The following is a 26,231-nucleotide window of genomic DNA, read 5'->3' as shown; positions in this document are numbered from 1 at the left end:
ATGAGTAAAGCTTTTTAAAACTTTCTCTGTTGGAATGTAGATTTTCCTCCTGGAGAAGACATCACTTCATGATACTTTGATTTAGTCCACTGAAAATGAATGATTCTACTAGAAACGCTGCTTACACTGTGGATTGTGAAGATTATGTGCACGTGGTAAAATTCAGTCCATTTGATAGTGGAGATGCAGGTTCCCTCATTGCATATGGTGGCAATAATTACGTAGTTGTTGGGGCATGCAGATTTCAGGTTAGTTTGTGTTCGTGTTGATTTTTTTTAGTTTCTTCCTCAAACTTGCTTTGCCAGTACCTTTACTGCACAAAGACATGGATAGGTTTCGTGTTTCTTCCCCATGTAATCGGGGAAGGGTTTGACTTTTTTATTACATTAACAAGCCTGAGATATGTGATCTTCAAGAAAAAAAATATTTATATATACGTGTATAAATAAAATATATATTGGTATAAATTACCATCCTGCTGGTATAAGCTTCCCTATGAATAGAATCATAGAATGGGTTAGGTTGGAAGGGACCTTAAAAATTGAGTTCCAGTCCCCCTGCCATGCGCAGGGACATCTCCCACTAGACCAGGCTGCCCAAGGCCCCATCCAACCTGGCCTTAAACACGTCCAGGGATGGGGGCAGCCGCAGATTCCCTGGGCAACGTGTTACAGTGCCTCACCACTCTCATAGAAAAGAATTCCTTTTTAATATCTAATCTAAAGCTATCATCTTTCAGTTTAGAACTGTTATCTCGCATCCTATCATTGCACTCCCATGAGCAGACTGCAAAGAAAACAGGAGTGCTGTACTGGAAGAGTAATCCCATTTTAGTATGTCTTGCTAATATTGCTGACTGCTGTCTGAGAACGTAAGCATGCAAGTTTGGAAATACACAACTTACTATGTGCTGTACCATGTTCTTTATCATTACAGCATAATTGGCTCCTTTTTTGCAGTTACATTTTATTCTATGTGCATTTGCTATGTAGATTAAGTTATCCTCTAAAGCTTTCAGCTAGTCTGCAAAACAGCAAAGATTATGACTACTTTCAACTTTACAGCTGAAGTATCTGTGTTAATTTTATAGACCTTTCTTTTAAGGAGGGATTGTAGTTGCCTAACTGGTTTTTTTTAGCTTTCTCTGTTGTTTTTATTGGCTCTCTATCACAGACTTTTAGAAACAGTAAAATATGTTTTCTTACCTTGAAATTTTTTCAGTCATCATATTATGAAAGTTTTTTAAATGTAAATAACTTTGTATTGTATATTTTTATAGTGTGTAATGTTTTTTCAGTCATATGGGTGGGTTTTTTTGCATAGACACTTGAAAATCAGTAGGAGACAACTTATATTTGGAATGTATTTTTAAGGTTTTTTCCTTCAACTCCCTTCTCCACTATACAGTATTATTTTTGTACATTATCTAATACGAATAACAACATAACTGGTCTTTTTATTATTATTACTCCCCAAAGTCTTACTGTTGGAAATTTTCTGAAAAGCACCTAGTGATAACCACAAAAACAAATTGTCATTGGTTTTGCCCTCTTATCTTGTTTCTGGTGTGGGCCTTGAGAAGAAAGTAATTATAATTTTGACAACCACTGGTACAAGGAAGTTTTTCTGTAATTTTCACGTCCTCCCTTCCACATGTGGAGTCATTGAGTATTTCAAGGTAGGGGAAGGAAATGCTATTCTTGCACCTTGCTTCAAGAAGCGTTGAAAAACTAGGTAATTTCATGCTTCCTCCGATAGGTTCTTCCATTATGCCAGGGGTGTACAGAGAGGTTCTTTACCTTAAAGCAGAATTGTTACATAGAGAAAATTTTGTAGAAATATCCTTTGAGGTGCTCTCCATTACATGTTTTGAAAACCTTTTGAAGTCTTTTAGAGATCAACTGTTAAGTCCTCAACCCCAACTTTTGTTTCATTTTTCCTACCACCCAGCGTGCTTTCCAGTGGGAAAAATAGACAAGTTAGTAATTCTGGTCATGCTAGATGACAGAAGGTACCTTTCTAGTTCCTGCTGTTGGAAGAATATTGTTCTGGAAGTGCTAGCATTTTTCTATAGTGTAAAAACAACTTGGAGAGAAGATAGTGTAAATTACATAGTTGCTTTTACTCCCATTGTTTTTTCTCCTTGCAGTGTGTAGTTATGATGCTGTTCAAAGTGGCTTTAGTTGTATCTGTGACAATATTACTAGTACAAAGAATGGGCTTGGTATCTTTGTAGCTCACTTCTGATTTTTGGGCTTTGCATTGTCCTCTGGCTTGAGGCTGCAGTCATTTCATGTATTTTTAAGTACTTACACGTTTCAGGTTAGTACTTCTTACGCTAAAGGTTTTCACTTTAAGGGTGTAACAATCTAAAAAAACCCCAGGAGTGTAATTTTTAAAGCCTTTCAATTTCATGTGAATTGTTAGAAGTCTTTGAGATGGAATTCTGGATAGCTAACTACTATATTTCTATAGGAGGAGGATGCAGAAGTGGAAGGCATGCAATATAAGACACTAAGAACTTTTCAGCATGGAATCCGAGTTGATGCCATAGCATGGAGTCCAGAAACTAGACTTGATGCTTTACCTCCTCAAATAAGGTATTTATAATGAGTACAATAAATCCTTGTCTTTTCTCTGTTTTCCTTCATTACTTAATATTGGACTAAAAGCTTATGGGTGATATCTAAGTCTCTGAAGTTCCTGGACACTTCAGTAAGACAAAGTTTTCATTCTTTTTGGTTCTTTTTTGGGGTTTTTTTTTTGTTCTAGTGCCCTATTCCCCCTCCCTCCGGTGAACTAGCAGTAAATTATTTTTTTCCTGTATTCGTCATTTTAGTAGACCTAAAATGCAGTTACTTCTTTCTTCATATGTCTGTGAAGAAGGAATTCTTTTAAGAACTTTACTAAGGGTAAGACTGTTGTAATGGCGTGCTTAATAAAGCTATTTGTAACGGTCTGCATAGTATAGGCTGTGTTTAGAAGTAGGTCAGTTGCTATTTGTGAGACTGTTGAGTTGTAGTTACCATTAAATACACACTGAAGAATTAAAATGTTCTCAATAACTTGTAAACCTCTGAAATTATGATTGTTTACTGCTGCATTGTTGTACTGTACTGTAAAATATGTAAGAAATTGGTTTATGAATTTGTGTTTTGGTATTTTAAAACACTGGTAATAACGATTCTTTCTTGTGTTCTGCCACTTCTTCCAAAAGATGTTTCAATGGCAATTATGAGATATTTCAGATAATTCATAGTTGATTCAGATTTAATGTTGTAAAATGTTTTGTGTTTGTTTTCATAAAGAAGTATTCTTGTCACTTACAGGTAACTTCCAATTCTACCTCTGTTTGTTGCCAATGTGGAAAAGATAGAAGCTTTTGGTTTGTTTGTTTTTATATCTGAGATTTCCTTTGCATGTCACTTTGCAAGTTTAAACAAGGGAAACTGATAAAAAGTCAACCATTGCAGTGTTAATTGACTGAAGGGAAGGCTTTTCTTTGTCTGTTAATTACAGGTTTTGTACTGCAGCTTCTGATAGGAAGTTAAGGCTATTTACTTCAGACCTGCAGGACAAGAATGAATGTAAGGTAAGGACAGCTTGAGGTGATTGTTAAAAAAATCTTTGTCTTTGATTAGGTCTAATCTTTAACTGCCCTTCTGCCGTGTTCTGCTTAATGCACTGTGTGAGACAGAACACCGAACTGTGACAGATCCTGTTTTCATGAACTCTAGGGAAAATCATTGTATCGTATATGCCTTTTTGTCTTTCAAGTGGAAATAACTAATTATCAGCCACATGCTCTTTTGATTTAAAAGTATGTAACAATTTAACCAAATCGAAGGGAAGCATATAGAGGTTTATGGATGATCTAATATATAATCACTAACAGAATGTTCTGCAGGTGAATTTCAGGTGCCATGTTGGATAAAGTTCCTTTATATAGACACCTGTGAAATGTTATGTGGTGTTGGTTATTGGAGTATAAGAAAAGCAAATTTAGTAATTTCTCTTTCGTGAGGAAACGTAAGTTGCAATGCAGGTCTTTCAAACCATAGAAAAATGAAAGAAAGAATACTGAATTTAGTACATAAGTACGGACAGGCTGTCCATAGGCTGTCACTGCTTTGTTCCTAAGATAGAAACAAAGGAAATCTCTATTTCAAATACAATGTCCCCTTCTTTCAGTGTAGATGGTAGAGTTCTTAAACCAGTGATATAAAAGAAGCCAAGTCTAAATACTGTCTTCGCTTTATAAGATGAAGATTGGTTTTCTGGAGATTTCTTTTGTTTGTAAGACATGTCAGCTTCTGTGTCACTTGGATGTGTACATGTTCTTCCATATTCTGTCTTTGAAATAATGGCGTAGTTCAAGAGCTAAGATTAGTTAGATGTTTTTACTAACCAGTTTGAATTTGTTTTGTTGAGGTCTCAGCCAAAAGTAAGCAAGGCTAATTGATACTAAAAAATTTGGGGGAGAAAGTTCCTTCTTTTTTACTGCCTCTTCTGGTGAGAGTTGTACATTGGGTAATAGACTTTCTCTGTGCTTTCATAATTTGTATTAATAAGACAATTATATTTGTCATACAGAAACTAAGTGAATTGCAGATGTCACTTATGTGGCCATACTGATAATGAAATTAATAAAGGCTTGGCATAAGGTGGATGTTACTAAAAACAGAATGTCTTGTCTTTAAAGAAAATACTTTTAATGTTACTTCATACATGCACATCCCCTTAATTTCCTTCTTTCATGTTTGGTCATCTTGTATGGTTTTGTCACCCAGGCAGTGGAATAACTGACATAGCTACAATCAATTTAGGTGGTACTTCTGACAAAATATTTTTCCTTAATGCTGTTTGCTTGTGAGTTGATGTGTGTCATTCCTTATTAAAATTCTCTATTTATATAATATCTGCCAGTTTTATGATATTGCAGACAACAGACTTTAATGTCAAGTTGTGAATTAAATCATTTCACCTTTTAACAGGATGTAAAGTTATTTATTAATTATGCATGTCTGTTGCAATTTGAGAAATTTATAGAACTATTCATAAGCACACAGAAGACAGTGGATGAAATCATTAATAGCAGTGTAGATGATGGATGGTTAGTAAGTGGGATTAGTCAAACATACGGGCTCTTTTCAGCTAAATTCAACATCTAAATTTGATTTTTGTATTTATTTTGAATTAACAAGGAACCAAGTGGACTGTCTGCTAAGATCAATGAGAAATTTCTTGACTTCAGTGGACATTTGTTCAAGCCATGAATGATTGTTTCTTTCCACGTGTTTAATAAATATGAAAGCTGTTAATTATTTTTATTGGGGGTTAATTAATGATCAAAAATGTTATGTTTCTACCAAAAATTGAATGTGACAGCTTTGATAGTTCGTAACTTCAACACCTCTTCCTGTCCCTACATCATCTGGTCCTTAGCAGAAGGTAGTCTTCTGTATCTTACAGAGTAGGCTTCATGTCTACACCAGCTTCCAGACTCTCCACACTCATTTGGTATGCAGACAGCCCAGACTTAAGGCCATGGGCTACCAGTGAGATCTGCTATTTTGCTCATTAGGAACTAATTGCTTCCGGGAAAATAATCGTAATTATAACTTCACACAAACACACCTTTGATAATTAACTTATCTTCAACTTTCAACACAGTAGTTCAAATAAGCAAGTTGATTAGAATAAAGAATTGTAGTAAGCTGTTTATTACTGAATTGGAATGAGGTTCCAAACAGCACACCTTTAAAATAGCAATAATTTTGAATAGTCTTGATGAGATTATTCTTTTGTACCTTAGTATCATTGTGTGATCTGTGTTATAACCAGAGCAGCAAAGGGCACTTTGCTCAGTGCACAGTCAGTAGCACAGTCTGCTGAGTGCTACTTTTTTCAGAACAGAATTTCTGAGATGGGTTATTGTTTTACCAGTTCTAACAACTTTTTTTCTGGTATCTGACCAACACAAATGACACTTTAAAACATGCACATCTAATTTAGGGGAATTTATTACACAGTAGCTTTGGCTAGACACTTAGAAATAAATGAGAAATGCCACATTTACATTTCCTTAAGATGGTAATTGTTTTTCATACAAAAAGGTTCGCTGGAGAACTGATTCATCTACCCGTAGGACTTCTTTCTACACAAAACACTCTGACTTGCAGTTATAAACATCTGCTGCAAAAGTATGTTCATGGCAAAACACAGAATAATTTTTTTAGGTAGCAACTATAGAGACCACAGAGCATTAATACAACAGGTGTTTGGATGCTAAGTTGTGGTATTTAGGCTGAACAGCCAAAGTTGCAAGTACTAGAAGTATATAACTTATTTTACCCCCCGAAGGAAACAAGCAATTACAGTACCTTAATCATTCAGCTCCAGTTGATATCAGTAAGCTCCTCCAGTGTCTAATGTAGACGGAAGGGTCATAGAATTTTATTTTTATCATATGAAGATATTATGAATGCTTCTTCATTTTTGACGTTACAGATCATTTGGTGCATATGCAATACAAATCAGAAGTGTTGGCTTGAATTTAACAGGAAAGCTGTTAGCATTATGCCAGCACCATCATGGGAATTAACAGTCTAAGAACTTCATTAATGATGTACTGAGGCTGAGGAAAAAGTGAAAATCTATATTGTTACTGGCTCAGGTCTTTGTCTAATGTTAAAAATAATCTGAAAACAGCTAAAAATACATATTGTATTTACAGAGTAATCTAGGTTTTTTTATACCTGGACAGTCATACTATACAACTATATACTTCTTGTCAAGGAAAAAAGTAACACCTAACTCTGATTTAAAGTATTTGCAAAATCTCAGCTGTTCACAAATATTTTGAGCTGTACTGAGCTGGTTTTCAATAAAGTTTGATGCAGTGGTTTCTTAGAAACTGTCAATTGATACCTCAGAAAGCTATTTCATAAGCCTGAGCTTGAACTCATAAAGATCACAGAGAAGAATTTGATCCATTGTTTAGTGCACACTTTACACATGGGATTTTCAGGAGAGGTACAGAACGTGCAAACGAAGCTGAAGGAAGTGTGTGATTACAGTAATTTTGTCTTTTATAGTAAACAATTAGTATGTATTGCTTCTGGAGGGATAGGCAGAGTAATCTGAGTCTGTTTTCCCAGTGGAAAAACTGTCTTGATGTAATTATCTACAAGGAACTTGAAGCACAATGAGTTTTCCATTACTTTGTCAACACAACTAATGCAAAATTTATGGGTTGGATCAAGCCCAGAAAAACAAACAAAAGGTAAAATATGACTGATGGATCCTCATGAAATCTTTTTCTTCTTTTGAGGTTTTCATGTGGAAATTAATTGTGGCTTCTTTCTCCTGCTTCATATTTTCTTTAATAAAAAGCATATTGTATCAGAACTGTGGAAGTAAAATGAAGCAGGATATTTGAATTCAGGATGCTGAAAATTTTCAAAACACTTAGCATTTCTGTATAAATAGTTCAGCATCATCTTAAAATTCTAGTGTAAGTTCTAGAATAATCCACTGGGTTTTAATAAAATTATGAGCTGTTGGAAAAAAATTATGTTGGCTGCTGAAAATGTATCTCTATTGATTTGATGCATTTATAAAATTTTTAGAAAGGGGGATTTAGTTATTGTGCATGTTTGAGATATTTTTTTATTGATTTGTTCCTCAAAATAGCTACACGGATAGTGTGTTTTCCCTTCAGAAAACTTTGGAACTGGTTATTTTCATTCGACCTTATTTTCCTCTGCAATGTCTCCCATGTCATGCTATTATCCAGAGAATATTTTTTCTCCTTTTTATGATACCTTGGTGGGCAAAACAAGAGCAGCAATGCCTTGAGAATTAATCAGTGGGACTGAAGAGGATGCAACAGTTAACAGATAAAAGTACTGAACATGGGTATTAAGAAGAAAAAAGGAGTCTTGATATTATGACCAAGATAGCTGAAAAGCCTTTTAATTTTCATTAATATTGGGATCTTGCTTTTATTAAGAAAAGCTGTGCTGCTGAGTTGGGGTTTTGTTACTGTTAAATTATTCTCAGTACTTTGAAATAAAAATGTCATAATTAAAAAGCTTCAGATTAGAACAATTACACTGTAATGCCTTTGAAATTACTTGCTGCTGTCTGATACAACTATAAATGTTTGCTTTTGAGTGATAATTCATATGTACATTCACACCATGAGTGCTTATATCCTGTTATTTGAGAATGGATGATCTATTAATTCACAGTGAAGGAAGAGTGTGTATTATACCCCATTTTCTTTCCTCTTCAGCACAACAGCATATAAAGCAGAGAGCACAAAGCACTGTCTGTTCTTCTCAAATGCTCAGTAGCGATTGTAGTTAGTTGCTAAGGTGTTGTGTAGTTTGCTTGGTTTTGCTTGTACTGTTGCTTCTCATTTTTTGTCTTCTTAAAGTCTTCAGCATGCATTGTCTTCTGTTCATCTTTCACTGAGAGTTTTTTTACTGTTTTTTTCTGAAAAAGCCTTTTGGTCTGCATCTTGAGTGGACATGGCCTTTTACGCAATTTATATGTTGACAGCATTGAAAAGAGCATATGCTAGACAACTAGCTGGTTTATTGCTCATTCAGGAAAAAAACTCTTGCTGCTTGCAGTGAAACTACGATTCAGAGATAAAACTTACTTCCCAGTCATCAGAGTTCTTTAAGATAGATCATGTGTGCATTCACTTTCTGCTCGTTCTTCTCCTTTTATTTGAGATTTGTTATCTTCTACCTTCAAAATTCAGTAGTTGATAGGAAGATAAAAAGTTCTGGGGTCATCCACTGATCTCTGTCAGGCAAGAGCATCAAGCCTGACCTCTGTGGTAGCTATAAGGAATGGGGGTAGGGGGATCTTTTCACCTACAGTATGAATCTACCCTTGAATTAGATACTTTAAAGAACTCCAGTTACTGATAAATACTTTTTTCACCTTCCATGTAAAATAATAACTATATCTTAACACCCATACATCTTTCTTTTAGTGGATCTATTACATGCATTGTGGACTGATGAACAGTCAGCTCTAAGGTAAAATTATTTCTTTCTTCTGATTGACAGACTTTTGATGGCCACTCAGATTACATTAATGATTTGGTGTTTTCTCCCAAAGAAGGTCAAGAAGTTGCAAGTGTAAGTGATGATCACACCTGCAGGTACGCATTAGGTTCAAAACATTATTGAAATAGTAGTATTTGGCTTTTTCTATGCATGTATGGTTTATATGCTTGCTTAAATAAATATTATTTATATGCTTGCTTAAATAAATAAATTTCCAGAGGGCAGACTTCGATCTCTTCAGAAGGCTGGTTGACGAAGTCTCATGGGAGAGAGTACTCAAGGGCAAGGGAGCCCATGAGGGCTGGGAGCTCTTCAAAAAGGAAATCCTAGCAGCTCAGGAGAAAGCCATCCCCGTGTTCCGGAAAAAAAGCTGGCAGGGGAGAAAGCCAGCTTGGTTGAATAGAGAGATCTTGAGGGATATCAAGAGGAAGAGAAATGTTTATGGGCTCTGGAAGAGGGGACAGGCCTCTTGGGAGGACTACAGGAGGGAAGTGAGATTGTGCAGGGAAAAAATCAGAAGGGCTAAGGCTCAGCTAGAAATCAGATTGGCCAAGTCTGTGAAAGATAACAAAAAATCTTTCTACAAATATATAAATAATAAAAGGAGGACTAGGGAGACCATACAGTCCCTATTGGATACAGAAGGAACAACAGTGACAGGGGATGAGGAAAAGGCTGAGGTACTTAATGCCTTCTTTGCCTCAGTCTTTAGTCGTAAGGAGGGTCGTTCCGTCTGTGTACAAACCCAGGAGCTAGAGGAGCAAAATGAGGCTCCCGTGATCCAAGAGGAGGTGATCAGAGCCTTGCTAGCCCAACTAGACAGTCACAAGTCTATGGGGCCGGATGGGATTCATCCAAGGGTATTGAAGGAGCTGGCGGATGTGCTGGCCAAACCCCTTTCCATCATCTTCCAACAGTCCTGGAAGACTGGGCAAGTCCCACTGGGCTGGAGGCTGGCTGATGTGCCCATCTACAAGAAGGGTCGCAGGGAGGACCCAGGGAACTACAGGCCTGTCAGTCTGACCTCAGTGCCAGGGAAAGTCATGGAGCAGGTGATCTTGAGTGCTATCATGAAGCACATGCAAGAGAACCGGGTGATCAGGCCCAGTCAACACGGGTTCATAAAAGGCAGGTCTTGCCAAACTAACCCGATCGCCTTCTATGACAAAGTCACTCGGCTGCTGGATGAGGGGAAGGCTGTGGATGTGGTCTTCCTGGACTTCAGTAAAGCCTTTGACACAGTTTCTCACAGCATTCTGCTTGAGAAACTGTCAGCCTCTGGGCTGGACAGGCGCACACTCTCCTGGGTGGAAAACTGGTTGGATGGCCGGGCCCAGAGAGTGGTGGTAAATGGTGTGAAATCCAGCTGGAGGCCAGTGACAAGTGGGGTTCCCCAGGGCTCAGTGCTGGGTCCAGCCCTGTTCAATGTCTTCATCAATGATCTGGATGAAGGCATCGAGTGCACCCTTAGCAAGTTTGCAGACGACACTATGCTGGGTGGAAGTGTGGATCTGCTGGAGGGTAGGGAGGCTCCAAAGGGATCTGAACAGGCTGGACTGCTGGGCTGAGTCCAACGGCATGAGGTTTAACAAGGCCAAATGCCGGGTCCTGCACTTGGGGCACAACAACCCTGTGCAGTGCTACAGACTGGGAGAAGTCTGTCTAGAAAGCTTCCTGGAGGAGAGGGACCTGGGGGTGTTGGTTGACAGCCGACTGAATATGAGCCAGCAGTGTGCCCAGGTGGCCAAGAAGGCCAATGGCATCTTGGCTTGTATCAGAAACGGCGTGACCAGCAGGTCCAGGGAGGTTATTCTCCCTCTGTACTCGGCACTGGTGAGACCGCTCCTCGAATACTGTGTTCAGTTCTGGGCCCCTCACCACAAGAAGGATGTTGAGGCTCTGGAGCGAGTCCAGAGAAGAGCAACAAAGCTGGTGAGGGCGCTGGAGAACAGGTCTTATGAGAAGCGTCTGAGAGAGCTGGGGTTGTTTAGCCTGGAGAAGAGGAGGCTGAGGGGAGACCTCATTGCTCTCTACAACTACCTGAAAGGAGGTTGTGGAGAGGAGTGTGCTGGCCTCTTCTCCCAAGTGACAGGGGACAGGACAAGAGGGAATGGCCTCAAGCTCCACCAGGGGAGGTTTAGGCTGGACATCAGGAAAAAAATTTTCACAGAAAGGGTCATTGGGCACCGGAACAGGCTGCCCAGGGAGGTGGTTGATTCACCTTCCCTGGAGGTGTTTAAGGCACGGGTGGACGAGGTGCTAAGGGTCATGGTTTAGTGTTTGATAGGAATGGTTGGACTCGATGATCCGGTGGGTCTCTTCAAACCTGCTTATTCTATGATTCTATGATTCTATATTTATTTTTAGTAGACCTTCATAACCCACTAACAAGACTAGTTCATTAACAAGACAGCAAGTACAGTATTTGTTAACTAGGTTGTGGACAGGCTTTTTGTTGTGACTTGTGGATGTTTTTTTTCAAAGCAACCATTTGAACTGACTACATATAGTGTGAAGAAAACTGTTCTGTCCTGAAATTACATACGCTATAATTTCCCCTGATGAGACAGGAAAAAAAAGGCATGAGAATAGGAGAGAGAAGGCATGCATAGCTCAGCACTGTACAGACCCTCTATCCATTCTAACATCAGACAAGTCAAGTTCAAAACCACTATGTTTATGCAAACTTGTCTGCTTATTCAAATTTATTAGCCCTACTAGGAGGTGGGATTATGTAGACTGAGCACGCTATTATACTAATACAGTGCACTGGCAGCTCACAATAGCATGATTCTGACTGCTTATTTGTAACTGGAATTAAAAGGGAAACATGGTTAAGTGCTTTGAAAAACACTGGGTGAAGTTTTGGAGTACAGAACTTTTTCGTTGTGAAAAGGTGTCTCCCCCCACCTTTAAGTAGGGCACATGAAACTGTAAAGCTACTATTCTTATCCCTCCAGTGCAGCTCACAGTTGCAGAGATCAGGAGGGCAGCTATGGAGGGTTTGCAGGTCATAACAGCAGCAGCAAGAGATTTGAGAAAGAATCATCTTTGACTTGTCTTTGTACTAGCTGTGATAATCCACAACTTGTCTCAGTTAACGAACGCTGTTAGGTTTTTTGCTGATTATATGAATTATATATTTACTCTTTGAAGTTGCCACCATATCAGTTCCTATATCACTGACTAGGTAGTACTCAGGTGAAAAACCATTTTTCACTTATGCTGTCTTTTAGCTGCTGAAGAGAGAAGGGAATAGCTCTTGGGATGATTACTTCCATGTATGAGATTTTGTAAAGGGTGCATCATTAACTGGTATAAATCACAATTTAGTAGCTTTAGTTGATCTGTTCTGTCCTGCATACATTGAAAATCTAACAGGTTTGTGGTTTTAACACCCCTAGGGAACTCAGAAATACTACTTTGATCAGTAGGCACATTTTCCATAGACACCTTATCCATATTCCTAACAACAGCATTAGGAATGAATAGTACAAATGTATGACTCATTCATAGTTTGTTCTAATTTACTTCCTGTCCGTGATTTCTTCATTAAATCCAAACTAATATTGGGCTTATTCAGTAAAGAGCTGTTTGAATGTGTGGCACTTTTGTGTTTATTTCATGAAATTATCAGTGTTCGTGGGATGAAGGAGAACTGTTTTAAAACCAGTAGTCTAAGTGATACTAATTTAAAAGGAAATAAAAATTATATAATTAATTTATACTATCAAGACTTCAACTAAGTAACTCTGAAAGACATTTTATGCAGTAAAACATAAAGTCTTTGGTTAAAAGCCATGGGAAATAAGTAGGAATTTTTCTGGCTACTTGTGTTCTTACTTTTTCCATTTATGCATGTGGAGCATGAAGACTTTTTTTATTGAATTTAAAGGTTACATTTTCAGAAGTAATGGAAAATGCATTCCCTGGGACTTAACAAAATCATTCCTTACTTACTGTGTAATTTGCTTCAAGCAGTAATGTAAGAGGAGGAATAATTCTTCGGCCTGTACTGAATTTCTACCCTGAAATTGTTCTCAGGGTACATCATCTGTTAATACCTTTGGAATAAAGTTCTAGAACAATAGGTGCAAGAACATGAAGTTTTGAGTATTTGAGGATTGTTCTTTCAGAGTTCCACTTTTAAATCTTCATAATATCTTAATGCAATGTCTCAGTATGTACAGAATATACACAGCCGTGTTTAGATCTTTCCTGGTTTTCACTCAGTAGTAAGTTCAGGAGAGATCTCTAAGGAGCCCAAATTTTCAGTTTTCATGCACTAAACAATCTTGTCACAAGCTGCCGCAATAGTTACCTCTCAGAGCTGGGTTCAGTCATTGTGCTTCAAAGACAGACAGTTTAAGTGAGATACCATTTGAAGAAGCTGTGGTGATATATTCAAATTTTTTATGCTTTAATTCCTGCTGTGTCATTCCAGAATTCTTGTTTCTTGCACATAGTCTTGGTTGGCCTTGTTGGTCTCAGAACACAAGACTTTTTCCCAGCTTTGAAGTAAAACTGAATTAAAAACACTCCTGCAAAAAAATAATTGCAGTAGCCATCTATGTTGTGTAGTTGTCTGCAAATACAAACAACACCTTTATTCTCAAGTGAAGAGGAGTAAGTATGTAAATATGCTGTATGATTTCAAAATCTCACATTTCTTTGCACTGGGAATCTCAAAAGTAATATAACCTTAAAAAGAGTTGCTTTTCTGAAAGAAGACACCTGTGGAAGACTTAAAACCTACCGTGTTGCAGTTAAAGCTGTAATAAAAATTCCTGCAGCTACGATTACGTCTGCAAAGTTAATTAAAAATTCAAATCCTGGGTCCTAAATACTGTATATTACTTCTTTGATTTTGTCCGTGGGATGGCTACGTTACAAAATAGCCAACAGATGGATGAAGCCATTCACAAGCATGTAGTTAATTTAAATCTGTGGCGGGACATTGTAATTTCCAAATTTTGCTTATTTACACTATAATATGTAGTATAGAAATATTAAGAAATTCACAGGATAGTTTTCTGTATCTCACTTCTTTAAATATTTCATAATTGCTTTACTCTTTCTTAAAAAATAGGAAGTAAAATTCTTTTTAAAGTTTAATTGCAACATTTAAAGAAAATGATAGAAGACCAGCAGAGGAAATAGCTAAAATAACTACTGTTATAGTAAGCAAAAGTTTGAATCAGTTTTATTTGTCATGTGTTAACATACTGAGTGCAATTGAAACTAAAATAAGTAAAAGTATATATCTTGCGTATACATTAAAAAAATCAAATTTAGGTTATTTATACATTTCTGCTGAAAGCCAGAGAAGAAAAGTAAATTACCTCTTGGATTTAATCTAATTGTTTTCCTTCATAGCTGGTTGGTTTTTCTTCATGATCAACCTTTTATATATCGGTTTCAAAATTTATAATATTTATATGAAATTAAAGTAATTTCTTCTTCCACTTTTTGGTATCATAAGAGCATGTTTAATGGATAAGAAAAAAACCTTTATGATAACTTTAAGGAATATTTCATTTAACTCCTTGAAATTATAGAGCATTATACACTTCTTAAAACATTTGCATTTTGTATTGCAACATGTGCATCCCGCTCTACTAACAAGGACTGCATGTGCAGCTCCCTGCACCACTACTCTTGAAAAGCTAGCAATATTTTTTTGGCTTTTTATAATTTGGGATCACAGTGTAGATGGGGAGGCTGCAGGGGTTCAGATGTACAAATCGTTTTGTTCTGATACTTAATAAAGCATCTGCAAAAAGAACATGGTAAATGTTTATAAAACAGTATGATCTTAACAGACATCTCTCTGCTGTTCATAGGCTTTGACACTGTCTTAATGTTTTTTGGAAGTATTTAATGCAAAATACCATCCTGGTAAAACCCACTATGCATGGGTAAAACCCATATGCATGATAAAAATTAGCCCCTGAGCATTAAAAGATTGATTCGATCTGTTTGATAACCACCTCATCCTCACTGAACTGAAAAATTACTGACAGTGTCAGGCCCTTAATAATCAAAGCATGGCAATTTCTTATGGTCATCAAGTGCTAGATTGGCTGCAAAGTATTCATCTGTGCCTCTGCCTCCCTCCCTCTCTCTTTTTCTTTTTTTTTTTTTTGTTTATTATTCCTTAAACTGTATAATCTTCCTCTCTTTTTGAGTGTGTAATGGGATGGAAAAGAATGTGCAGTTGACTTATCTTCCACTTTATCTGTGAATGTGCTTGCCCTTTGATTCTCCTTTCTAAGTTCTGTTCAGTTACTTATGCTGTGGCTCATGTCGCTTCCTAGAAAAGGACTTTGTGAATTTATTTATCAGTCGCTGTCAAGTTCAGCCACCTTTGTTGCACGTACCACAAATGCCAGTCCATCAGAAAGTTAGTTTTTGCTCCATAGAAAGAGAATCAGGGGAAGGGTTTGATATCACTGGAAACTAAATTAACTAGAGTCTCATCATTTATTGTAGTATTTTATCTAGTTTTAGGGTATTTTAATTTGCAGTCTATTTGTTTAGATGGTACACTTATGCATTAGTTATTTTGTGTAGGTCTTTTTCTAGGCAATATGAAGGAAAGCTAATGGAACTCTTGTTTGTGGGGTTTTTTTTTATATTGTGTTCTTTACTGTGTTGCTAGCTCTTGTTGCACTTGAGTCTTACCTTCTTAATTCAATAAACATTTCAGGCTTTGGCTGTATTGAAAAGTTGCCATTCTCACTTATTCCTGCCTCCAAAATTATATTTTATTTTCATCTTCTCATTCCTAGTACAGTCAATTATGGGGTTTTGCCAAAGTTTTTAAAAACGTATCTTACTTCATGTTGTTCCATCTTCATCTGTTTGTTGTGATAGAATTCCCCAGTATGTCCTCATATAAGAAATGTCACACCAAAATATTTATCCTTTCTTAGCTATGCAGATGACAATTATCTAGCAAGTTATGCATTATAATTGGTGAAAAAAAAAGGAGTCTCAGATTCTTAAGGGTCTAGTCTTTAACTTTACACACATTTTGTATGCATCACTGAATGTCCCCAAAATGTTGTCTTACACAGTTTCTGCTACACTTTCCAGCCACGGTGCAAGTATTAACCAACAACTTCTAGTGTATTTTGCAATCAATATGCAAGTATTAACTGGTTTCCTGTTACATTATTCGGTCAGTATTTAAAAAAAAAAAAAAAGAAGAAAAAATCACCTTCAAAATCAAATTTAGTTAAGAAGACTGACACTAAGGGTCACACAGTCCTAGAACATTATGTAGCCTATAAATTGTTCTGAACAGATATTATTGTGTGAGATTTGTTTAGCAGTTACCTTGTATTTTAGAAACTCACTGGCAGAATTGTAGTTGAGTTTCCCAGTACCAGTCATCCCACAGAAGCATTTAATGTTATTGTCTACATTGGAAGCAATAAGCTGATAACTCTTAACAGCTAATTTTTCTTTGATTGAAAGGATTCAACTGAAGCTTCACATTTTTGCACAAAAATTGCTTAGTCTATGACATTGCATTAGATAATGTTAAGCATATTTTAGTAGTAGTGTGTATTTCTTGGGCATGTTTCTGAGTGTACATGTTCTGAAATGCACATTAGCATTAGTCAGTTGAGTCACTTGAGATGGTACAAGTGCAGCTCCTCTGCCTCTCCTCCTTCTACCAACGCTGTAGGGGATAATCAGAATTACATTGCACAGTTACCAATGAAAAATAGATCAGTGCTTGTCTATCCAAGTAGATATTACAAGAAACTAGAGGTAACATGGATTTTAATGCCAAAATCCAAAACTTTTAAATTAATTTGACCACCAAAATAGAATGGTGAACATGGTTAACTTTGTGAAAGAGTATGTACACATTTACTCTATGGAAAGGCTTTTATTTCATGGATCAAGAGTAAGCAAAGGAAATGCTCTACAGGCACAAACTCAGGAACCTCTATGCTGAGTCAGGAGGTAGTTCAAGATGGCTGAGCCTGGTGGACTAGTGCTAGGCAGCACAGGTTGTTTTCCTCTTTCTCCCCATGCAGCTAGTTGTGTGGCTTGTTTCGCAGTGTGCGGTGCTGAACAGTCAGTCCTGCTACCCAGTTCAGCTACAGAGTCTGGAGCAGTGAACTGTTGGTTTGGCAGTGCATTCCCCAATTTATAAAAAGTTAAATTCTTTGGTTTGCCCATAAAATAAAATAAATTACTAAAAATTATCCTTAATATTACACCTTACTCTTCCTATGAACCATTAGAGGGGATTTCTACAGTTCCACTTCAGCCTACTGTTCTTTTATTTCCTGCGTAATATCCTCTCTAGATCTTTGATAAACATCTCCATATTAAGCTGGCAGAAAACCTGAGAGAAAGCCATTGTTGGTTGTATTCTCCACAGCGCTACCTAATCTATGCACTTACATTTTCCTTTTCTGAGATTTTCCTCTCCTCGCTCCTTGTGCTCCATGAGGAACAAGTTAACTCTTTACCTTTGTTGTGTGATCTCTGTAACGGGAGTATTCTCCTTCTCCATAGTCCTTTAGGCTTTTCAGGGGTGATAGGAATTTCCTTACATATGATAGATGTCTGATGGAGATAAAAAAAACATCAGCAAAGGGTATGTAGGTTAGACATCATTTTAAAAAAAATAATGTTGGAGATTTTTAAGAGTAGGTTAGACAGTAGCCTGGGAGTAATGGCTCAAGTGTAGAACCATGTTTTGTGATGATTAATTAGGAATGGCATCAGATGTCAATGTTTGTTCTCACTCAGTGCTCAATAAATTTTTTTGAAATCTTATGTTGAAAGAATTCTCTTTTTTGCTTCCATCTTCTTGGGATTCGAGAAGTGTCTGAAGATCGCAGTATGGTTTTGTTCTTTTGCTGTTGCAAATGATGTTTTTTATTCACTTAAGATTTTGGTTTGCTCTCTAGCTAGAATTATTCTGAATTCAGAAAGTTAGAATGTAAAATAAATATCATCTTTGTTGCCACAAGACAGGTTTGCAGATGTTCTAGTGAACAGCTTGCCTACTTTATTACAAGTCCATTATGTGGTGAAATTGCTGTACATAGGCAGCATGTAATTATCCATATTTGTGCATACAACATAAAATATAGTTGTTCCAATGCAGTCTGAATACCTTTGCACTTTGAGATATCTGCAATTGTCATTTGCTTATTTAATCATAGCATGTAAGTGACAAGAAAAAAGTACTAATATCTCAAGAATTTTCTTTAATGGCATTGCAACTATCTGTATTTTGTGATAGTTTAAATGTTGGGAGCACTGCAGCATACAATTTCTCAGTCCTCAGTTACTTGAAAAATAATGAATTTACTGAGCACATTACATATTGGTTTTGAGGCTTCTTATTATTCAGACTTCGGTCCTTATTTCAGCTGTGGGTACTCAAACTTTCTTACTTTAAATGTATTGGGGATACTCTTTTAAATATCAAGCAAATACTACAAGCCTAGTAACAAGTCTATACAACAATGGTTGGCGGAGGGTGGAGGGGAAGTAAGAGGCAGACACGCTGCAGGGTTACAAGAAATAACAATATTTGGAGAAAAGTAGACAATGTATAAAATCATGGTAATATTAGTAAAATTTCAAGGGCTTTGACTGGGAGACAAAATGCTCAGTTTGTTTGGACTGATTTACATGACAGGAATGTAGACAAAACTAGAGGATTCCTTTAGCATCTGTAGCTGATTTGGTTATGATTATTGAGTAATTGAGTAACTGAAATTCAGTTTGGCTAAATTTTTGGTCTTTGCACATTTTTTACTTGGGTTGGTCACAAATAAATATTGAAAAGAGTTAATTGAACACGTATGTAATTGTAAACTTCCATACCTGCATGGACTAGATGCATTCAGACAAGGATCTATTTTGGTATGTATTGTCTGGGTTTTGGTTTGGGTTTTTTTTCCCAAAACTAAGTGATACCATCTTTTTTTATCAAAAAAAAAATTACAAAAAAAAAGAAGAAGAAAATATTAGGGGCATTCTATCCCTTCCCCCCCCTACTGTTTGTTACTAACAATCTTACTATGCTTACCAAGTAAGATATAAAAGTTTGGCATTTTATAAATAACAAAGTTAGGGAAGTAGAAAGCATAAGTTTTTGTCTAAACACCTAATAACCTCACTCACTTTAGGGAAGAAAACATGATGGCATGCTCCTTTGGCCAAAATGATTCACCATCTTCTGTTATAACATAATTTTCTCCCTGCACAGTAAATACACATGGAAAGTGTTCATTTGACTTGGACAAATCTACAAGGCAAAATTTTTGGCAGTAGAAGAAAGTATTGTATGTTTCTAAATTACCTAATCAAGTAGATATTTCATTTTTTATACAGTTGTCAGGTTTTTGTTTTGACTTTTTTTAATAAGGACACTGATCCTTCAAGATTAGAGACCCTGTGTTTTCTGCAGGGAAAACAAATATTTGATCTGTTGTGGTTTGGCATAAGAAAACAACGTTGTTCATTAAATATATTTACTTTATTCCCATATATTTTGTCTAGACTTATGATGTATTATTCAAGAGTTTCTTCAAATCTCTTAAATATAAGGCTCTAAGCACCCTGGTGAGATATAAACTGAAAAAGTCTGGAGGAAGTCAGCAAAAATCCTCTAGAATAAACAATAATAGTATGTAGCCACTCATCTAACTCAAAAGACTGGGCAGAACACAACTTAAAAAACTGGCTTAGAAATAAGGGTTTGCGTGTCAGGGAGGAAGGATATACGTATATGTTTTGGTATGAAAATGCATATAAATACTGTGCAGCCTTGATTTTCAGATGGTTACAACTGTGATATCTTTGTCCTACAACTGAGCTACTGATTTTGTAGGAAAAGAGGCAGTTGAGCGGTGGCTGTCAGGTAGAATGGTCTCAGGTTTGGTTTTGTTGCATTTTATAAACCAGGTAGCTTCACAGGTCATTAATGCTCATATCAAATGCATTCAAAGAAAACTTACTCGTCACCTAGCCTAGTTTTGTTGTTTCAGCATTCGCTCCCCTGTTAATTCATATTGACCAAGTGCTGTTGATTTTTTAATTTATTTTTAACTGTGTGGTATGTACTATAGGTTCTTCTAAAGGAAAAGATTAAACTGACACGTGATTTATTTGTTAAAAGCATGCCAAGACCATTGTGGGCTGGTGTTATCTCTGCCATAGATCCATTTGTTTGTCTTAGCTTCATTTTGACATTCTTTTATTTCCATTACTCCATCTTGTAGGAAGAAACTTAAAATCATATAGTAGACAAGCAAAATACAGTGCATGGTCTTATCCTTTACATGGTAATGTGAATGATTTAAGTTGCTTGTATCATGTAGACTAACACTGACTCTTCTGCTTTGCCTCAGTTATTTATGGGACAGTACAAAGGCTGTTAGTGTCAACTTATGAATGAAGTGGGAACGTATCACTAGATGTCATGTCTAGACGACTAAACTTGTCATATTATTTGGGTATTGTCCTTTTAAACAGAGACTTTGACAAGTTCATCAATGTTAAAATAAATCATCCTCAGCACTGACTGCTTTCACTGACATCTTGAAGTGATAGAGGATGAACACTATTTCATTTGGTCACTTCCTTTGTGAATGTATTGAAGCACTGAAAGTTAATGTATTTGTAGTCAAATGGCAATAAATAACATATTACTTTGGGATTTTTTTTATTTTTGCTTTAGGATCTGGGATTTAGAAGGAAATGAGAAGGCCCATTTTGGTTTACGTTCTCCTGGAATGAGTGTTTGCTGGCATCCTGAGGAGGCTTTTAAGGTAGTGTTTTCCAGCTCTTCACCCTCACTGCCTTTAAAATAACAGGAAGGGGGGAGTTATCTAAACTATGAATCTTTGATGCTGTAGTAAGATTGAAGTTTAGGAAACTAGTGTACATTGTAACTGGACATTGGTTGGATCTGCTAATGTGAAGTCACTGCAAATGAATTCTCATTGTCATAATTTTACCCTCAGTCTCTCACTCCTCCCAATCAGAAATATTCCTTCCTGATTACCTACATCAGTTGTTGTTGATAACTGTTCTGCTGATTGCATATCAACTTACAGTTACCAGAGAAAAGTTCAAGTTTTTCTCAGTCGTAGTAACACAGTTCACCAATAACATAGGCTTTTATAAAGCATGCCAAATTTTGAAAAGGATCTGTTTGAAGTTAGCAAGGGATTTTTTTGTTGTTGTTGTTCTGGCTTGGAATATATGAAATATGTGCTGAAAAATCAAAACAAATTAATAAACTGTGATTTTATACTTCTCTGCTTATTGTACTGGAGAGGATTAATCAGCTAATATATACCAAAATATTCATCTTCATTAATGGTCTAGTCCCTGCAATCCTTGGTTTATTATTATTGTTGTGCCAATCAATAACTGCCTTAAGCACCTACAAATAGTTGTTGAGATTGCCACAAAAATGCACACTTAAAACAGACAAAAGCAATCAAGTAAAGTATCAAAATATTTATATAGCAATAGGGAAGAAAGATCTCTATTCTTGCCGCACTTTCCACCAATATCAATATCCAGTCCTCACTAAGAAAACTGGGAAAATTGTTGATTCAGGTGGTATCACAATTGAATGTGTTTGCTACTCTTTGCTACTGGGCGGCTTTGTTAGCACAACTAAATTACTAGATTAGCCCAAAAATACTGCAATATTACACCAGTCTTATATATTAGCTTGTATTTTCTTTGACCCTTATCAAAGAGTAGGCAGAGGATTTATTTTTTTAAAAGAAAAACCACTTCAAAAAGCTAGTACAATTTGACAGACTGATGGTTGCTGAAAAGCTTATTGCGGGTCAGAATGCTTACTGCACCATGTCCTTTGGTTTGCAGAAAAGCATGTTTTGGTGACAGCTCCCTTTTCTCCATACAAACTTGGATGTTACTGGAGTATTGTTTTTAATGCTTCCTTGCATTCCTTAATTATTGTTCATGACTGTCTAAGAACCATCGTTTCTTCATGGAAAAAAGCTTTTCCATCACTTAATCAGAAAGCTTTTTCTGCAATACTTTATAAAGAACTACTTGAATATATTATTTTATTAGAAAAAAAAATAAATTAAATTGATTGCAAACTCCTGTAGGATGAAGCAAGGTATTTAAATTCAGTAAGTGTAAATCCAAATTCTACAGTTACACTGATCAATATGAAGATGATCAGAGGGCTGGAGCACCTCTGCTATGAGGACAGGCTGAGAGTTGTGGTTGTTCAGTCTGGAGAAGAGAAGGCTCTGGGGAGACCTTTTAGCGGCCTTCCAGTTCTTGAAGGGGCCTACAAGAAAGCTGTGGAGGGACTTTTTACTAAGGGCGTGTAGTGGCAGGACGAGGGGCAATGGCTTTAAATTGGAATGGGGAAGATTTAGGTTAGACATTAGGAAGCTCTACACAGTGAGGGTGGTGAGGTACTGGCACAGGATTCCCAGGGAAGCTGTGGCTGCCCCATCCCTGGAGGTGTTCAAGGCCAGGTTGGATGGGGCCTTGAGCAGCCTGGTCTGGTGGGAGGTGTCCCTGCCTATGATAGGGAGGTTGGAACTGGACAATCTTTAAGGTCCCTTCCTTCCCTAACCATTCTATAATACTGTTGTTTCCTTGTACAGTACTATGTCTTTCAGTTAGTTCTTTGTAGTCAGAACAGGAGCTTTTTAATTTTAAAAGAATAATTTTGTTTTACAATTCTAAAAGTAGAGTGCATCTGTGGTTAGAAGCTGGTACTTCTAAGCACCAAATTTATCTGAAGATAAATGTAGATAAAATCATATAATCACTACGTGTAACAATGTGATGGCAGTATAGATTAAAGTGCTCTTTATTTGTTAATGGGAGAATGTTCAGGAGAATGCTTTCTGGTTGAAAGTTTAAAATTGTACGTATTTTAATTTTAACATTTGCTTGAAAGTATGCTAGTCTTGCTGCAGAATAGAATCATAGAATGGTTTGTGTTGGCACGGACCTTCAAAGGTCATCTAGTCCACTCACTCTGCAATGAGCACCCTTCACATACTGAAAGGCCACATAAGGTCTCCTTGGAGCTTTCTCTTCTCCAGGCTGAACAACCCCAGTTCTCTTCAACCTGTCTTCTAAGGACAGATATTCCAGCACTCTGATCATTTTAGTGATCCTTCTCTGGAACCAATCCAATAGATCCATGTCTGTCTTGTGGTATGGTCTCCAGAGCTGGACACAGCACTCCAGCCAGGGTCTCACCAGAGCAGAGTAGGGGAGCAGAATCACCTCCCTTGACTTGCTAGCCATGCTTCTTTTCATGCAGCCCAGGATACAGTTGGCCTTCTGTGCTGCATATGCACATTGCCAGTTCACGTCCAACTTTGCATCTGCCAGTGCCCATGAGTCATTCTTGGCAGGGCTGATCTCAATCCCTTCATCCCCAGCCTGTATTGATATGGGGGGTTGCCCCAGCCCAGGTACACGACCTTGCACTTGTCCTTGCTGAACCCTATGGCAGTTCAGATAGGCCAGCTTCTGAAACTCGTCCAGATCCCTCTGAATGGCATCCTGTCCCTCTCAGGTGTGTCAACCACAACACTCAGTTTGTTTTCATTTGTAAATCTGCTGAGGGTGCACTCGATCCCCCTGTCTGTGTCACTGATGAAAATATTAAACAGTACTGATAAAAATACTAAGATTTATTAGATGCTAAATTCATAACTTCTATTAATTTCCTTTAACAGTTGATGGTAGCAGAGAAGAATGGAACAATAAGGTTCTATGATATAATCACACACCAGATCATTCTTTCTCTAAAGTGTGAACAAATGCCACTGATGTCAGCAGACTGGTGTTTAAAAAATGCTTTTAAGATTGGAGCGGTTGCTGGAAGGGATTGGCTAATCTGGGATGTCACTTGTTCCAGGTATTTTTATACATGAGATACCTTTCTTTATTCTCTTCTTAAGCAATACGTGAAGAGTTGTGGCTACCTTGCTCACATAGCGTGTAAATGTACTATGTATTATATCATTTATTGAGTAAATAAATGAACATTCATAAGGAATCAAGAAATCAGTAGAGATCATTCTGAGGCATTCTTTGTTTCATCTTTATCTATCAATATTTATCTGGTAAAAATAACATTGTCTGTCTTTTTGTCTGTTTGAGACAGCACCTTACTACTGTTGCCCTCTCCCTGTAAGTTCTGTGTGTTAAAATTTCATTCTGAGTCTTAAATACATAATTATTGAACCATAATAAACTAGATAACTGCTTGAGTTTTTTACTTCAGCTGACATCTAGGTTGAGATGTAAGCTGCAGGAATGCTCTGGTTTTCCCTCAGCTTCTTTACAGACAGTAGACAATTGTGTTCCCTTCACTGTTTAAATGGTGCATGCCTTTGGTATTTACAGTATAAACTTCAGGTGTTTGCAGAACAGTTTTTTACTCCTGATGTCTGTTTCAGTTATCCACAGGATAAAAGACCCGTCCATGTTGATCGAGCCAGATTATTCAGGTATAAGCATTGTCTCTATTTGGTGGGTTTTGTCTATATTAAGTTGTGAGTTTAGAGACCTGGTTGTGTCTCACTTAAATATTTTTAGGAAGACTTGGTCTATAAACATCATGAAATTTGTGAATCACCTACTTAGATTTAGTATTATATGTGTAATGTTCCCATGATTTTTTTCAGTTTCACAACATGCATACAGGGCTGCGGGTGGTGAATCATTTACAAGCCATTTCTCTAAATTAATTTCTCTGATGTTAGCGGACTATCTGACAGCTTCACAAGGGAGAGAACTCCACTTTGTGTGTGCTTCTGGTAGTCTGATAGGGATATTTGAAAAATACATTCCTTATATTCACAGTTGGTCCCAAGTGAATGAAAACCTGTTTGCAACCACTGGATACCCAGGAAAGACAACTACTCAGCTGCTTATTCATCATTTAGGACACCCCCAGGTATATTTTTGACATAGGCTTTTGACTGGAATTGTATCTGTTCTCTTCAAATTGGGTTCATAAATAGTTATAAGCTACAACTGCAAAGTAGCCCAAACCTTCCAGAAAGGCTGCATAGCCTAACTGTTTTATTTTGGTGTGTGTCATCCCTATTAAGAAAAAAAATAATCACACCACTATTAACCTGCTATTTTAAAAGCTATTTGATCTGTATGGTTTATTTTGCTTTGCCTTGTCAGTTTTACAGGAAAGGAAAACACTTCTAAGCTGTTGTTAATAAATTTTTCTGTGTTTCTAATTCTAAAGAGACTAAAAGTAGCTGGTTGTATATTTTAAGGATTTGAACTAATTGTATTTTAGGTCATTAATGAGACTATATCCAGAGATAATGAACACAAAGCATAGTTAGTATTTTGGTTTTACTAGAGTTTAGTGTACATTTGTAACGCTTGCAGTAAAAATATTACTACCAAACATACTAGTCATGAGTATGCTTAAATACCAGGAAAAAGTTTTATTTAAAAATATTTCTCAGTTTGAAAGTATATGTTTCTAAGTATGAAAAGAGTTTAAACAATGTATTATCATGGAATATTTTTCTGTTATGTTACTTAATTATAATAAGTAGTTACTGGAACTAAGTAGCAGATAATCAGATTTTTCAGTTGCATTTTTGTTGTATTTTAACTGTATTTGTTAAGGAGTACTAAATCTATGGTGTTTATTTGTCCATGAAACTTGATATATGTGGTGTAGAAATAATTTATATGATAAATTGTACTAATCTCTCTCTCTCTTTTTTCTCTTTTTTTTTTTTAAGCCCATTCTTACTGGCACTGCAGCTGTAGGATCTGGGTTGACATGGCATAGAACTCTTCCATTATGTGCAGTTGGAGGAGATCATAAAATTTTCTTCTGGGTAACAGAAATGTAAAATAACCCTTTGCCTTCAATATGAAACTTTACAGCATAATGTCTCTTTTCTAGTAAAATGATCAAATCTACTCTTCACTACTGGTATTTATTCACTTGGAGAACATAAGAAAGGAAAAAGTAAAATATGAAACATTTGTGTTTATGATTTTTAGGTTGCAAGCACAAGAGCTTTTGTAAAACCTTTGATACTTGGTTATTGCCCTTAAAATAAAATGTACACTTTTTTAATTTGG

At 36.7% G+C, this 26,231-nt stretch overlaps 1 protein-coding gene across 1 annotated transcript; it reads left to right on the top strand.

The window, feature by feature from the left end:
• NUP37 (nucleoporin 37) lies at window positions 1-26,231 on the top strand. Its single transcript, XM_069859400.1, has 9 exons — window positions 1-248; window positions 2,476-2,600; window positions 3,520-3,592; window positions 9,090-9,184; window positions 20,815-20,905; window positions 23,837-24,018; window positions 24,563-24,613; window positions 24,969-25,062; window positions 25,883-26,231. Exons 1-9 carry the CDS (start codon window positions 96-98, stop codon window positions 25,994-25,996), a joined length of 978 nt encoding a protein of 325 aa, XP_069715501.1. The 5' UTR covers window positions 1-95; the 3' UTR covers window positions 25,997-26,231.

This window comes from Phaenicophaeus curvirostris, chromosome 1 (genome assembly GCF_032191515.1).
Source record: "Phaenicophaeus curvirostris isolate KB17595 chromosome 1, BPBGC_Pcur_1.0, whole genome shotgun sequence".
Taxonomy (NCBI): domain Eukaryota; kingdom Metazoa; phylum Chordata; class Aves; order Cuculiformes; family Cuculidae; genus Phaenicophaeus; species Phaenicophaeus curvirostris.
Note: the sequence above shows the minus strand (reverse complement) of the source record. Positions and strands in the feature narration are given on the sequence as shown.